The sequence below is a fragment of the Chionomys nivalis genome, chromosome 6 (assembly GCF_950005125.1).
Source record: "Chionomys nivalis chromosome 6, mChiNiv1.1, whole genome shotgun sequence".
Taxonomy (NCBI): domain Eukaryota; kingdom Metazoa; phylum Chordata; class Mammalia; order Rodentia; family Cricetidae; genus Chionomys; species Chionomys nivalis.
In genome coordinates, this window is record NC_080091.1 from 91,783,006 (window position 1) to 91,799,201 (window position 16,196).

The following is a 16,196-nucleotide window of genomic DNA, read 5'->3' on the forward strand; positions in this document are numbered from 1 at the left end:
TCCCTCCATGCTTTTGACGGAACACAGGGCCTTGCAAAGTCAGATTTCTGCTGAGGTGTTGGCTGAAGAAATATTAACCTAGAAAGACAGTCTGTGTAGTGTCTAGAAATTATTCCCTCCATCAAGTAAGCATACACCGCTAAACACATTAGGTATGTCAAAAGGTGTCAGTTCGATTTCCAAAGATCCATAAATTTTCAAATGAATGGTGTTATAAACATTAGGACACTGACATGAGACTCTATAGTGATTCCCCAAGACCTATAAATCTTTGAAAACTGGTTGTTAGAACATCCAACAGAAAATCAGTCTAAGTTTAAAAAATAAAAGCAACCAAAATGTCAATCTCATCTCATAACCTTAGAAAGAACCTTCAGAAGAGGCAGCCATATTGGTTTTTGTACTGGCTGGTTTGTGTCAGCTTGACACAAGCGGAGTCATCAGACAGGAAGGAGCCTCAGCTGAGGAAATGCCCCATGAGATCCAGCTGTAAGGCATTTTCTCAATTAGTGATCAGTGCAAGAGGCCCAGTCCATGGTGGTCGGTGCCATCCCTGGTCAGGTAGTCTTGAGTTCCATAAGAAAGCAGGCTGAGCAAGGCAAGCAGAGCAAGCCAGAAATCTGCTTCCCCCCAATGGCCTCTGCATCAGCTCCTGCCTCCAGGTTCTTGCTTGCCCTCTGTGAGTTCCTGTCCTATCTTCCTTCAATGATGAACAGTGGTGTGGAAGTGTAAGCCAAACAGACTCTTTCCTCCGCAACCTGCTTTTTGGCTGTAGTGTTCCATCACAACATCAGTGACCCTAATTAAGACAGTTCCCCCCCTTCTCCATTAAAATATCCAGAAGTAAAACTAACAAGAAGAAAGCCAAGTTTAAAATAGATACTGTCTCTTTAACAGAAGCGAATGTAAATTGATAACAGTTTAACCAGGAAGGTCTAAGATTGACTCTTAGAGATAAGCAATCATGTCACAGTCTATGCTGATGGTGAAAACTGCCCTCACCAAAGTTGCTTCAAAAGGTATCTAAGTGAGAATATTTACAGAATCTATGTTGGTGGAAAATGAAAATACTATTTGTCTTCCTGAAAGCTAGCATGCCCAATTTCCAATATCTGTGAAATTTACAGTACAAATTTTACAGGTAAGGTTTGGGAGATAACTTTTCTGCTAGAATCACAATCATTTACTTTTTAGAAAGCAAGATCAAATATGATATTAGGCAAAACCTATATTGAGAGTTGGGAGTGAAAATTAATTCTGAGAACTATCGTTTTCATCTTTGCATTGAACTGAGGAAGTACAGAAAGGAGATGCAAGGTGACACAGATCATGAATGCCAGAATAAAGATTCCCTTCAGCCTCCACACCATTGTTACTGAAAGCAGCAAAGTGACCGGCAAAATATCTCCTTTAAAATCTGAGGACTATAAGTCACAGCATCAGAAAACAGCATCTCGGAAACCATTTAAAAATAGACAAAGAGGCTTGGTCCTGCAGAGCTGCCTGAACAATGCATGCGGATCTTACCTGCTGATGTGTTGATGGTCCCTATCTTCTCTGGAGAGAGTTATGAATATTAAATAGCATGGATAACTAAGGGCGATGCTGATTTATTCAAACAGTGCTGCTTACTTCAAGCTAGGCCAAGATGACAGCATACTGAACAAACATCTAGACCCATGAGCCCAGGACTAGAGGATCGGTCCCTTATCCTGGTCATCCCGTTATGACTGGCCAAGCAGTAGGTGGGCATCTAGTCATCTGCATTGAGTCTAAAACTTTAGCATATTTTCCAAGTATACTTGATTGCATATCCAAAGAATTTGTTGAATTATGAATCTGGGCTCATAAAAATGAGTTAAGAAATGTTCCACAAAAAGACTGACTTTGCTAATCTCTTCCAGTTGCTATGGCATAGGAAGGAATGGTAAGTTAAAAGAAAAAAGGAGTGCAAATTAAAACAAATTTGATGATTAGTATAGTATATTTAGTACCTTAAAATTTGCAAATATAAAAATGGTATATCGGCCTAAAGCAATGGATATGGCTCATAAATACAGTGTTGTTTCAAGTTAATCAGAAGAAGCCAAGTATATGACAGAGTTTGACAACTAGACAATAGTTCATGAGAGAATGTTGATCCAACTCATCTGGGAGAATAAAAATTAAACACATTTTATTTATGGGTGTTGGCGGAGGCTACTCGTTCATTTCTCAGTCATGCAAACTCGAAATAATCACACAAACTATATTAATTACAACAATGCTTGGGTAATCACTTAGGCATATTGTCAGCTAGCGCCTATATCTTAAATTAACTCATTCCTATTATTTTATATTTTACCACAAGGCTTGTGGTTTACTGGTAAGGTTCTGGCTGGTGGTTGGTGACTTTCTCCTTTGGCAGCTACAAGGCATCTCTTTGACTCCGCCTACTCTCTCTCTACATTTTTGTTTGGATTTTCCATGTGGCTTTACTCTGTTAAGCCATTGGCTGAAAGCAATTTCTTTATTAACCAATGGCAATAAAACACATTCACAGCATACAGAAGAAAATCTCACATCATATGGGTAAAATTTTTAAAATCTAAAAGTATGACATCATTTTTGTAAATACAATACTGAATAGGTTTTACACTCAGTCCTAAACTGGTTTCTAGAATCTCAATTCAGAAACAGAGAGGCCTTAAGAGTCCCACAATTTCAAGGGCTACTAAAATAGAATCTAACTTGTCTCACGCCATTGCCACAGCCAGCTTCAGCCTGTACTCTCCACCAGATCAAGGACAAAACACCCAGAGAAGAAGTGACCACTGGAGTCACCCCAATAGTACCTCAGTTTGTCACATGCTTAGGAGGACTGACATGTGTCTGGGGCATACATGGGAGAATTAGCACAAGATCAAAAGGAGCAGAATTTTCTAGCACACCACATTCCAGCAAGTTAGTGAAAGGATGGAAAGTGGGCCATTTGGTGATGGCACCCCAGAAGTGAGAAATCAGAAGGTGGGTGTACTTGCCATATCATGGATAGAAGGTAAAATGGAGAACAAAATACAGTTTCAGGCCTAGCTTCAGTGAAAAAGCAGCTGGGATAGTGGCCACCAGCCACAAATCAGGAGAGCCACAAAACAAAAGGCAGGAGAGAACCACAAACACATGTGACCCTGATGTCCTGCCACAGTCTTCCTGCCAGTCCCAGGGCAAGAGATATGGAAGAACTGATCCTCCATCTCTCTCTTCCTCTCCCTCCTCCTTCCCCTCCTGCGCTCCCTCTGTCCTTCTCTCTCACACATGCATATGCATGCACACACACAAATACATACCACTCACATATGCTCACACACATGTGCACACTCACACATGCTCTCTCACTCACACACATAGAGTCACACCCTCACATACACACTTGCACACTCTCACATATGCTCACACATATGTGCACACTCACAAATACTTTCTCACACAGAAAGACATACACAGAAAGTCACACACACACACATACACACACTCTCTAACACATAGACATACACATGTGTATACTCACATATACTCTATTTCTCTCTCACACACAGAGAGACACACACTCACATAACCACACATGCACACTCTCACACACATGCACACACACACTCAGACATACACGTGTATACTCACACAAACTCTCTCTCTCACAGACACATATACATGTACACACACTCACACACATGCACACACACACACAAACACACAAAGAAGGGTGAAAAATCTAGCTTCCTTATAATAGACTAAAGCCCCATCAACAATAACGAGCTGTCAAAACAGGTGTATTCTGGGCTGGGTGTGAAGAGGCACAGATGAAGTTTAAACTGAATGTGAGACTTGAATTTTAAATTAGACCAAAATTAACAATTAAAAATGACCAGTACAGTTCCTCATGCTTGAACATAATTGACATATGACTTAGCAATTTTATGTTCACACACAAAAATGCTCATTTTTAAATATTCATAACAGCATTTTCATAATAGATAAGAAGAAAATGACTTAAGTACTCAATTGACAAAAGAATTTAAAAGTGTGGTATATTCATATGATGGCATATCATCAGGCAATAATAAGAAATTAAGTATAAATATATTCATTCTATGATGTGGTTGAGTCTCAAAAATATACTAGATATCATATATCAAAATTCAGAATATGAAAATAAGAATTTCTGTGACACGAGATTCCTTTCCGTATTCTGTGAATACCATTGGTTAATAAAGAAACTGTCTTGGGCCTGTGCAGGGAATAGAGGTAGGTGGGGAAAACTAAACTGAATTCTGGGAGAAAGGAGGCAGAGTCAGGGAGAAGCCATGTAGCCCCACTGGAGATAGATGCTGGAACTTTACCAGGTAAGCCACAGCCATGTGGCGATACACAGATTAATAGAAATGGGTTAAATTAAGACATAAGAGTTAGCCAATAAGAAGCTAGGGCTAATAGACCAAGCAGTGTTTTAAATATCATGGTTTCTGTGTGGTTATTTTGGGGCTGCAAGGAACAAACAAGCAGCCTTCTCACAACATTGCTGCTTTCAGGTTTCTTCTACAGACATAAAAAATAAGCAAACCTTTTTCTTATAACTTATGTCGTTTGCATTGACTAACAGTCCTTGAGTTAAGAAACGTGTGGTAATAGCTCTGAGAAAATAGACAGAGTTTGTATTTAGACAGGATAAAGCTGAAGCCAGGCAGATCGACTGGCAGAAGAGTCCTCAGAGAGACGTGGTAACAAGTAGCTGTGAAATATCTCATGCCAGGATGAAATCAGCCCTTGAAAGGCATTGTTGTCAGCACCCAAAATGTAACTGTTCAAGTGAATCTTCCACCCTCTCACTTCCTGCTCTTACTTCTGTTCTCTGCCAGCGGCATACTGTAAAGTGCTGAAGTCTCTGCTAATGAGACTGTGACAATATGGACCATCTGGCTCCATATGTTGACTCTCATCCTGAGCCCGAGAGCTCTCAGCCATGATAAACTGAAAAAGCGAAACCCAAGGGATTTGACTCCTGTGGCTTCCCCCACCATAAATCTGTGTTATAGGAGACTAGAAAACCAGGGCTGTCATTCTCTGAAATTTTTTGGAGATTCCTCTTGGATGCCATCATAATCATTTTCAGCAACTCTGAAAGAGCACCCAAATTATCTAAACAAAGAGAGAAAAAGACTGTAGTAGTGAGCCCTGCTTTTGCTATGACTGTTGCATGGGATTGTTATTGACAACACAGGTTACAAATTAAATCAAGTCAGTCACTGCTCTGAAATTAGCCTGGCCAACACAAAGAAACTCTTTGTGAAGCTAAGATAGACTGATCATCAAATTGTTATTTTCTTAGTTGTACAATTAGTGAGGTGTGTACTATGGATTCTAATTTCTACACTCTGGGCCAGGGTCTTCTGATCACCAGAAATGTTAGCAGTGATGAAGATGATGGTGATGGTGATGGCGGTGGTAGTAACAGCAGGAACAATAGCTAACATATACTAAGTGCTTAATGAAACTAGGTTCTGTGTTACATCTTGAAACACTTCACACAGCTCACAGTCTGTCAGGTAGATATTTTTATATGAGCTGAACCAGCTCATATATTTGAATACTTGGTCACAGATGGTAGTTCTGCTTGAGGAAGTAATGAAACCTTTTGATAGATGAAAATGTGATCAGCCAACTTCTTGACCCTGCTACCAGCTCTTTCCACCAACCAGTGTGTGGGGTCTCTGCAAACACCACAGCCAGCAGAGTCTTGAACCACTTGAGGCAAGAAGGAAGTCTGACTCAACATGACTTGGTCCCTGGTATTGGTTCAAACTTCAAGAGTCTGACACCAGATAGTTTATTTTAGGTATATTTAAACACAGTACAATGGAAAAGTATTTCCTGGTGATAATAAACTCAAACCTGTGTGCACAACAAAAGTTTAAGATGTGACTGCAGGGAAACTCTTGTGAGGTACAAGTGACATCTTCCATAAAGTGAGGTTCTACAGAGTAACTGAGGAAGCAGGCTCAACATAAACAAGGCTCCTGATAAGGTTCTTGGGGGAGGACAGCACTATAGACATAATTGAGATAAACATAGTCTGGAGGGGTTGGTGTGACCTTGTCATACACATAGCACAGATGTCACCATGCTATTAAGCACATCTGTTTCCAGCCTTCTGGCTGGAAAACAGGTTATACACCTCTTCCTTTGAAGCGACAACCCTGTGTTTATAACATTCCTCGTTTCCCTAGTGCTTATCTATGAGCAAGAGGACCTCCATGCTTCCTACAAGGATGGACTCTTCTTCCCTCTGGAACCCTAGCTAAAGTCAACCCTTTCTTCCCTAATTGATGCTTGATTGTGGTATTTTATCATGGGACAGAAAAGTAATCAGTATGCTGATCCACTGCTCCCAACTAAGGGTACAAGAACATGAGAAGAGGCATTCTTGATCCAGCTACGTGTTAACCCCACCTATCCTTCTCCTTGATGACTTTCAGGGAAAGGATGACATGTTGAATTGGGAAGTAAGAGTTACAAGTACAAAACTGGCAACCTGAGTGTCTACAGTGCTGCTTGAAGCAGATTTCTCTCACCGGTTCAGATCTTTTAACCGAAGAAACGAATAAGCTGTGTGCTACTTTTAAAAGCTCCTTGTCTCTTTCTCTCCCTGTACATTCCATCTGCCATTGAATGTCTGCAGGGACCCTGGAAACCTGTGCACTGAGTTCAGCAATGCTTAGTACTATGAGCATCTTGGCTATCATCTGAAAAGGAAGCTCACACATGGACAGTTGGTGCTGGTTCTCTGTTTACGATGTGTGATTGCATCTTGAAATCACCCACATAAATTCTCTTGTTGCTTCTCCACTTCTCAGCCTTTTGGCTAAGACTGTGTGTACATTAATCTCATTTACTCCTCATAGTAACACCATGAGGAATGTGATAATGATCTCATTGTACAAACAAGCTCATCAAAACTTCAACTAATTAGCCATTTGCCCAGTGTGTCACAGTTTGTCAGCAGAAAGCTAAAGTTCAACACAAAGAATTTCACTCCCCAGTCTTTTTGTCTGAAATGAAAACTATTATACTTACTTTGCTGCATAGAGAAAAACAATGAGAAATTATTCAACAGTGAAATAAAATAATTTGAAATAATCACATCTCCTATCTCTTTACATAACAATGTCTATGACACCCCCAAATCCCTGAAAACTCGTGAAGATATACCATGATATTTTAATTTTTAAAAATACCAAGTACTTCAGATGCCACACATAAAGTCTGTGTTAAATTTGACAGTGAAATTCCTTTTACATTTGCAGTATTACTTTAAGCACTGAGCTGTGGCCTTGGCTTCTTTTGATTCCTATTTAGTAACAGGGGACAGCAAGTGCCTAAGAGGTTTCTAGATTTCATGAACCCACGAGTTTCATTAAGTATATACAATTAGATCTCATTCTTTAATCAGCAATCAATTCCGCACATTTAGAGGTCAGCCCTCAGGTTACAATACTCAACATCATTTTGTTCTCTGAGTTCGGAAAATCTATTGTGATCTAATATAGTGTCATCCTCATTGTACCCAGAAAAAAGCATTCCCCACACACTGGATCAATATCTGTGGTGGAAAGTCTAAACTATATTAATTGGGTTGGTGTCTGTCTGGCTTTTAGCCATTTTCTCAGAAGTCTCGGCCTAGATTCTAAAAATCGATGTTTCCTGCTACCTTTCTAGCATAGAAGTGTGTAGGAGAAATTTACCAGCATACTGCAAGACAAAACTTTGCTTTTATTTATGTTATAGTATACTTCAGGAGAGAAGTCAAAGAAGCTGCCTCAAAAGAGCAGTAATACCCATGCCGTTGCCTTATGTTCAGAAATAATAATATGTAAACCAAATCTATGATTCTTCCTTCATGCTATGACAGCTACAGTTAAAGCCTCGGGCATTGAGCATGGTTTTTTATGTTTATTTTATCTTTTATGCATTAGTATTTTGCCTGCATTTTGCATATGCACCAAATGTATGCCTGGGTTTCTGGAACTGGAATTACAGTTATGAGTGGCCATGTCTGCATTGAGAATGGAACCTGAGTCTTCTGCAAAAGAAACAAGCGCTCTTAAACCCTGAGTCCCTTCTCCAGCCACAGCAATAGTGAAAGATGGCCAAGGGGATAGTTTCATGGCTTAAGTCTGTTTAAAACACCCTTAAAACCCATTGTTTCAAAGTTTAGGAATGGAGGCTGAAGGGAAATATTTTTGTAATCTTCTGCATAGCTATTTTTTAACCTTTTCCCCATATAATATCACTTTGTTATAAGATTAAAGATGAAAAGGAAATAAATCAGAAAATCTGGAAAAATATAGTTCTATAAAATGATTAGAGCAGTGGCCTCTGAGTGGTGAAACAGAAGATACATGAATGCCCACATGGACGCCCACATGAACGCCCACATGGATCCCTTTCTGTAGTTTTTCCCTAGAAACAGCTGAAATCAAGCACAGAGTTTTCAATTGGCAGTGAGAACAGTGTGTCTGGGCTTCCGTGTATTCTCTTGTAGCCAGAGGGCTCTCAACAGTTTTACCCTGATGAACTAAAATTGTGAGGCTGATTATCCATTTTTTTAAAAAAAATGTAATATGTAATAAAGATATTTAGCTTCCTGTATTTTTAAGCTGAATAGGCAAGCTGTTACTTTCTAGGCGAGTTTCAGCACACTGCCAGGAATTTTGGTTGGGGCTGTAAGGCCACTGTAAGTCACCCTTAGGAAATGTCGAACTTGAGGCAAGTTCACCTTCTACTCAACAAGGAAACAGAAGAGGGGAGAGACTGCTGACGTCCTTCAACCTGGGAAGGTGGCTGAGTCTCTGGAAAGCCACATGCAATTTGAGGAAGATTATAAAAAAAGACGCTGAGACTGCATAATCAAGTCTGGGACATACTAACCGAATATATACATCAAGTTCTTGAAGAGATGAAAGTTGAAGAAACAGACAAAAAAAAAAAAAAAACTGAGAAAATTACATCATTACCATGTTTTCAACAGATGAAGAAATGGCTGCCAAGACTCCTCTTTCAGGAAGTAACACAGGTTCATGAGGTTTGTTAGAACTGCTTCCCACAGTCCACAATGCAATCCAGTCTCTGCCTAGCACTCAGATTCCTTTGCACCAAATATATGACTGCTTCTTTGGGAAACTGAACTCATAAGATCTCAAAGATATGGTTGCCTGAAGAAGACCCACAAAATGGCAACATCAGCTGATGTGCCACCATGGACGGGGAAATTCTGTAAGTTCCCATTCCTAGAGGAAGAGCTACAGGTGGTCACCACCAAGAGAGGGAGAACCAGTTCCTCAAGGGATCAACTCCCACATTGTCCAATCTCAAGTGGTCAGCCCTAAACACATGTAGATACAACCAGTACCAATGGGTTGTATATATGTGTGTGTGGGTATAGAGAGATAGAAAATAATGCTATATAAACAGTAAGTATTTCAGAAGACAATGATATAAATTCTTAACTCTGGTAAGTATGGAAAAGCTAGCACTATGACTGGGGTTCCAGGATGAACACACTGTTTTCCGTTAACTGAATCACAGAAATGAGAACCCTGTGAAACTGTCATGCCTGATGAACTTGAAATATTAAAGGTGAGTCCTGATTTAAATTCCTAATTAAGATATTGAGCTTTCAACCCAAGAGGAAGTAGCCTCAAGGACATGCTGTTAGGAATGTTTATAAAAACCAATTGCAAATATTTCTCCTCTCATTTCTATATTACCTAGATGTAGACAAAGGAAAATTCAAATTATATTTGTTATATACTCCCATTTCTGTTTACAATATTTGTGCACCTATGCAAAGTTTCTTTACCATACTGTATGCATGCATGTTTCTACCTCTGCTTAATATATTTTGTATATTGCATTATACATTATACCTCTGATCAAGATACTTATATATTGCTTACATTTTGTGGTCATCATGGTCATTTGCTGAACATTTGTTTGAAGATTGTTTAATATTTTAATATGAAGCCTTAGTCTTTCAATTGTATAGGTATTAAGAATTACAAGTCGCCAGGCAGTGGTGGCGCATGCCTTTAATCCCAGCACTCAGGAGGAAGAGGCAGATGGATCTCTGTGAGTTCGAGGCCAGCCTGATCTACAAGAGCTAGTTCTAGGACAGGCACCAAAGCTACAGAGAAACCTTGTCTAGAAAAAACAAACAAAACAAAATAAAAACAACAACACAAAAGAATTACAAGTCAATAGTCATCCCATGATTGTCATACTTAAAATTAGATTAATCAGATTCTTCAGATGTATAGAGATTGTATTCTGCATAGATATGTAATCTTCAAACACTTCAAACTACTATAAAATATGGCATTTTAAATAACTTAGGGTTCTGTTGACATAAGATCTGCTTGCTCCTGGCAACACCAATCAATTCCTGAGAGAATATTGGGTACCAAAGATATTAAACTTGGAGCTTGTTTTCTTCTTGGCATGTATGTTTTTGCCTTTTCTTTGAACAGTACTTGATATTTATTCTTATTATATATAATTTTGTATTAGGCTTATAACTCTCTTATTTAGACAAAATTGAAAGGTGCTGTGGGAACTCCTTCAGCCAATAACCTTTAAGATACTGCCCCACGTTAATCATTGTCTCGTGTACTATAAATGAGGATGAAAAGCACACACAGGCCTTTTGGCTGCTGGATCCTCTTCCAGTTCCCAGTGAACACAGAAAACCACGGATTACTACCCTTACTGTGAGTTTATCACCAAATAAATAGACCTTTGTTAATTCCATTCCAGGCTATTGTGGAAGTCCTTTGTATGCCAACAAGACCCAGGGATGATGCTTCTCTTCTCGTCTTTCTTCTGTTGATAATCAATGACAAGAGCTAAGAAAGCCCAAGATCTTTTTCTTTTCTCTTTTCTCCTCTTTCTCTCTCTTTCTTTTTGTTTAAAAATTGTGACAAAGAACATAAGGAAATAAATTACCACAAAGGAACCAGAGAGAAACACAGAGAACTATCCCCAGCGGAGTGAGGCTATGTAAGCAGTTTTCCTTAAAATACAGATTTTTTTTTCATTTTATTCCTAAGGAAAAAAGAAAAGTTGCCTTGGCTATGATCTCTATTCCCTAGTAGAGGCCCATTAATATTTTTTTCATGAACTACGTTTGCCTGAGGGATTCAGACATTCCGTCCCTTTAGTAAAATTCAAAATTAACATTAGACAAGTATAATTTGCCTCTGAGTCTTAACTAGCCAGCTCATCATCTCCAATTCTAAGAAAATCAACAAAAAGAAGCAGAGAAAACGACGCCTGTAAACAGATCCAGTGGGGAGACTGAGACCCCTTGGACTCCATCAGCTGCAGGGATCTCAAAGGTCGGTAGGGACCGTTTTTTCCTACTTACCAAAGGCTTGGTTTCATCTTCATCTTTGAAATAATAAAGCTGATCCCCTTTGAGCACAAACCAGCGGGTGTGCCAGGTCTTGACAAAGCCTCCTTGCTTCCTCAGCCACCCACATTTGGTGGCATTTTGCCGGCCTTGGCTTTGGGGCTTCTCCGTGGAGTCATTGTTCTCCTCCATTTTCAAACTGATAGATTTTTCTGTTTAGAAACAAAAGAAAAGAAAAAGAATAAGGTAGTCTGTAACCACTATTCCTAGGAAGGAAGGAAGGAAGGAAGGAAGGAAGGAAGGAAGGAAGGAAGGAAGAAAGAAAGAAAGAAAGAAAGAAAGAAAGAAAGAAAGAAAGAAAGAAGGAAAGAAAGAAAGAAAGGGATAAAAAGAATGTGTATCAACTCACTGACTGGATTTCTAAATGCTGACCAGAGACCTGTCACTGGTATGCCCAAAAGGAAAGCGCCTGGTATACTTGCCTGCCTTCACAGAGGGGGTGAGAACCCTTTCTTCCCGAGTAGAGCTACAGAATGAGAAAGTTCTAGAGGTTTTCAGCATCTAGGCTTGTGTGCTTGCTGTGCAGTGCTGGGGGCCTGCATATGCAAGCCTGGCCTGTGGTTACCTGAGCAAGCACTATTCTATTCCCACACATGTTAAAGCTTAAAGTGACTATTTTAAAAACCTCAGTGGAAGAAGTTTGGTTTGCACATGTGAAAATCTTTTTAGGTTTTGTTCTCTGCTTCCTCCAGAGAATCCACCGAAGGTTTTTCTCAGACTGGGGTCTGTGTAGTAAAGAAAGTTTAAAAGAAAACAAGAAAACAAAACAAACAAAGAAATCCTTCATGGCTAGTTGATTTTTCTTTTCTCCACAGGCTCCCTCAAATTCAGGAATGACGGAGTTAAAATTCCAGGACACTTTAAGCACCATTTCAGACTGTGAGTAAAGAGCCCAGGGGCATGCACTCCATACAGAGCAAGAAAATGAGCCTCATGAAAGGAGAATCAACAGCACCCATAGGAAGCCAGACTTGCTTAGTAGAAACATGGGGGTGGTAGGAGGTGGGCTTTGCGGGGTGCCCATCCATGGAAACAGATCCTGCAAACCGTGGTTAAGAACCAAGAGACCGTTTTGATGTGGTTAAGAATGAAGCGATGTGTTTTTCTGTCTCAGAGGCTCCCTCCAGTTTTTTGCTAGTGTTTATTCCTAAACATTTACGCAGGAAATGGGAAGTGTTAGCTCATCCTGGGTCTTTGTATGAGGTCACAAACACGGAATAAAGTCAAAAAACACGGACTGGCCTGACTAAGGCATTTTCACGTCTGCCTTTAATTTAATAATACTGATTTTTACCTGAAGATGAGCTTCCAGACTGATCTTCATTTCTAGTCTTGTTTTCAAACAATTATAATGTCCATAATGTCCAGAGTCCCAATCACAAATTCCATGGTGGTTTTTTTTTTTTTTTTTTTTTTTTTTTTTGCCAGCCCTTACTTCCCTGACCTCAGCTGGGCTCCTTAAGATCTTTGGATGTAATTCTACCACTTGGTGTACAACAGTGAATTTGAATGTGGGTTTGATCTTTTTATTTTGGTTATTTCAACCATCTTCCAGGTGGTCTCTGTCTCCTACCCTGGCAGACATGAATTCCAATATTCTCCATCCTTCCTTCAATTTTTTTAAGCTATTTTATACTTCATTTGGGTCATTTGTGCATTCTCAGGCTCATTGAGTACATACAGGTGTCCTTTCTACGCTGAACCCTACCCCGCGCGGTGTGTAGGGAATGATGAAACTTTCCCTGCCCCCGCCATGGGGCATTCCCATGGCAGTAACAGCTGATTGCAGTAACACTCACTCCACATGTGTGTGCAAGTGTCTGCAGATTGGGTCATGCCTGACACTTCAAGTTTGCTACGCCCCGAGGGCAGGAACTTTCAACTCCTTTCTGTCACAGCACTTGACCTGGCGTCCAGAAGCAGGCAAGCCCAGTTCTCCACGAAGAGAAAACACTGTGATGTAATTTAGACAGTAAGACCACCCGAAACAATCTCTTCTTTTGTTTCCTGGTGTTTAAATTGTTCCGACTACACAATTTATTTCTTCACCATTTATTTATCCTTGACCAACTATTTGTAACATTAAGACAATAAAATAAACATTCCAACACACACCTAGAATATATTACAGTCAAACAAATAAACTAATTCTTTCTTTGGGGCCTTTTTCTATCTTCCCTCTCAAATTTAAGCATTTTACTAACTTAAAAAAAAAAAAACAAAACAGCAACCAGCCTCTAAAGATTTGCAAGATAATTAGCAAGCTACCATCAATAATAAAGAAATGTACACAGCCAATTCCCATTTTTTTCCCTACTCTTTCAGCCTTAGTGGAAAATGTGTGTGTTAGAACGAGGTTTATGGCCCTCCTTGCATCTGTTGCTAAAGCCAGGGGAAGCGCTGTCTGCTGAACCCTGGAAAAGCTACGGTTAATTTCATGACTTTATAATACATCATAAAGTGTCTGAGCAAGACTAATTATATTATTAAAACAAAAGAACGTGATTTATTAAAGACTTAGGGGAAAAGAATGCCATGCCTACTGCTGTGCGGGAGAAAAACAGAATGAAACAAAACCAAACAGAAACTGAAGCTTTACAAAAATAACCAAGGTATTTGTAGAAACAGTCAAAGCGTCTCCCACCTCTACAATGAAGAGGAGGAGCTCGCTCGTTCCCAACTATGGATCCTTCTAGTTTATTTTCTCTAGCTACCCTCCGTATCCAGTATGACATCCATCTGACACAGGGTGAAGCCAATCAATGTTTGAAGTAATCAGTGTTGCATTAGGGTGTTGTGCTGGGTGACTAATGGCGATGTTATCTCCTCCTGAAACCTTTGGACCCCGATCTGCCACCCTTTCCAGTCCCACACATGTGCACGATAACCACAGCAGGTTCTTTTAAATTTGGAAAGCCCCAAGCTCCCTTATGCCTGGAGTCTTGACCTATGTCGATCTCTTTCCAGAATGCCCCTCTTTACACAGCCCTTCACTTGAATCCCAGTCTGAAATTTCCCAGGGCTGCCTGGAATCACCTCATGAATGAACTCAGCCCTTTGTGTTCTCTCTCATCCCACCCTAACCCCTCACTTATTTTCTAACGGTTCCCTGAATTGCTAGATATTTTATGGGATTTTTGTTTCTTTGATTGTTCTTTCACTGTCTATCATACCCCCAACTCCCAAAGAAGCCATAAGCTTCATGAGGTCAAGGCCACAGCTTTGCTGACCACAGCATCCCAGTGCCCTTCACAGTGCATGCTGGGTATGATAAGCATCATCTGAATGGAGGGGAGTTGGTGTGTATTCTAGTTTGTTTGTTTTTTTTTTTTTTTTTTAGTTTTTTTCGAGACAGGGTTTCTCTATCTAGTTTGTTTTTTATTGCTGTGGTAAACAAACAAACAAACCACAAAAACACTGACCAGAAACAACTTGTGTGTATGGGGCAGGGGGCTAGCTTACATGCCCCTGTCAGTCTGAGCGAAGTCAGAGCATGAACTCCAGAAGGAAACTTGGAGGCAGGAACTCAAGCAGAGGCTGTGGAGGAGTGTTGCTGACTGGCCTGTTCAGTCTGCCTTTCTTATACAACCCAAGACGACTGCTCGGTGGTAGCACTCCTCACAATGAGCTGGCCCTCCTACATCTACCACCAGTCATGAAAATGCCCCCATGCACCCCTCTAGAGAACAGTCTAAGGGATGAAGTTCTCAACTGAGGCTCCTTCTTCCCTCATGACTAACCCCTGTCAAACTGACAACAATAAGCAGCACAACGTGAAACAAGCACAAGAGAAGCCCTATAGAGTGTGTCCTGGAGGGCTCTCTCTCTTGGTATTTAATGTCTTCATGATGGTTGTGTACTTTAGGGACTCGGGTTCTTTTCCTTTGATATGGGAGATTTCAGATAAGATGCAGTCAGGATGATCACACTTGAATAACTTTGAATGCCCTTTATAAAACATAACAATCAACAGCAACCTTGACAATTTCACTTTCTAGCCATGGTAGTAAACACATGTACCACATGATGGGTTAGCATCAGACACGTGTGCTTCATATGTTACCATACTCGGAGCATGACTTCACTAGATGCCCTCTGGGGAGTCAGGGCCTTGCAACTGAGTGGTTCATGAGGAAGCAGAACAGAGTCACAACTGTCAATACTGATCAGCATGGCAAGGGCAGTACTACAGCAATACTAATCAATACTGATCAGCATGGCAAGGGTGGTATTATAGCAATATTAATCAATACTGATCAGCATGGCAAGGGCAGTATTAGAGCAATACTAGTCAATACTGATCAGCATGGCAAGGGCAGTATTACAGCAATACTGATCAATACTGATCAGCATGGCAAGAGCAGTATTACAGCAATGGAAACACATGCATGGTGGCTCTGAACTAAAACAGAAAACAAAACTGAAAAATTAACCAGCATCTTGATGTCACTCTTGGGGAAAGCCTTCATGATGATGGCTCCCAGGACGTGTCAGGGCTGAGGATGCTCCATCATTTAATAACCTTGTGGCCGCCAATTGTTCAGTGACAGAAACTGACTTTGCATCTACTGATTAAGTCACTTTTGCAAACAGAGGAACTAGGAACATGTGGTATGATCAGAAGGGAATTCATTTCCCTAACAGAATTTTCCAGACTCAAAGACACATGCAGGAACTTAGATTGGTGACTTCATTC

General features: G+C 40.2%; 1 protein-coding gene across 2 annotated transcripts in view; it reads right to left on the reverse strand.

Moving 5' to 3' along the window:
* Window positions 1–16,196, reverse strand: part of Arhgap24 (Rho GTPase activating protein 24) — a 398,083-nt gene that overhangs the window by 323,471 nt on the left and 58,416 nt on the right. For both annotated transcript variants that reach the window (XM_057772993.1, XM_057772994.1), the window contains exon 2: window positions 11,456–11,652. In XM_057772993.1, coding sequence (XP_057628976.1) covers window positions 11,456–11,632 — 177 coding nt within the window. In that variant the 5' untranslated portion in view covers window positions 11,633–11,652. The remainder of the gene's footprint in view (window positions 1–11,455; window positions 11,653–16,196) is intronic.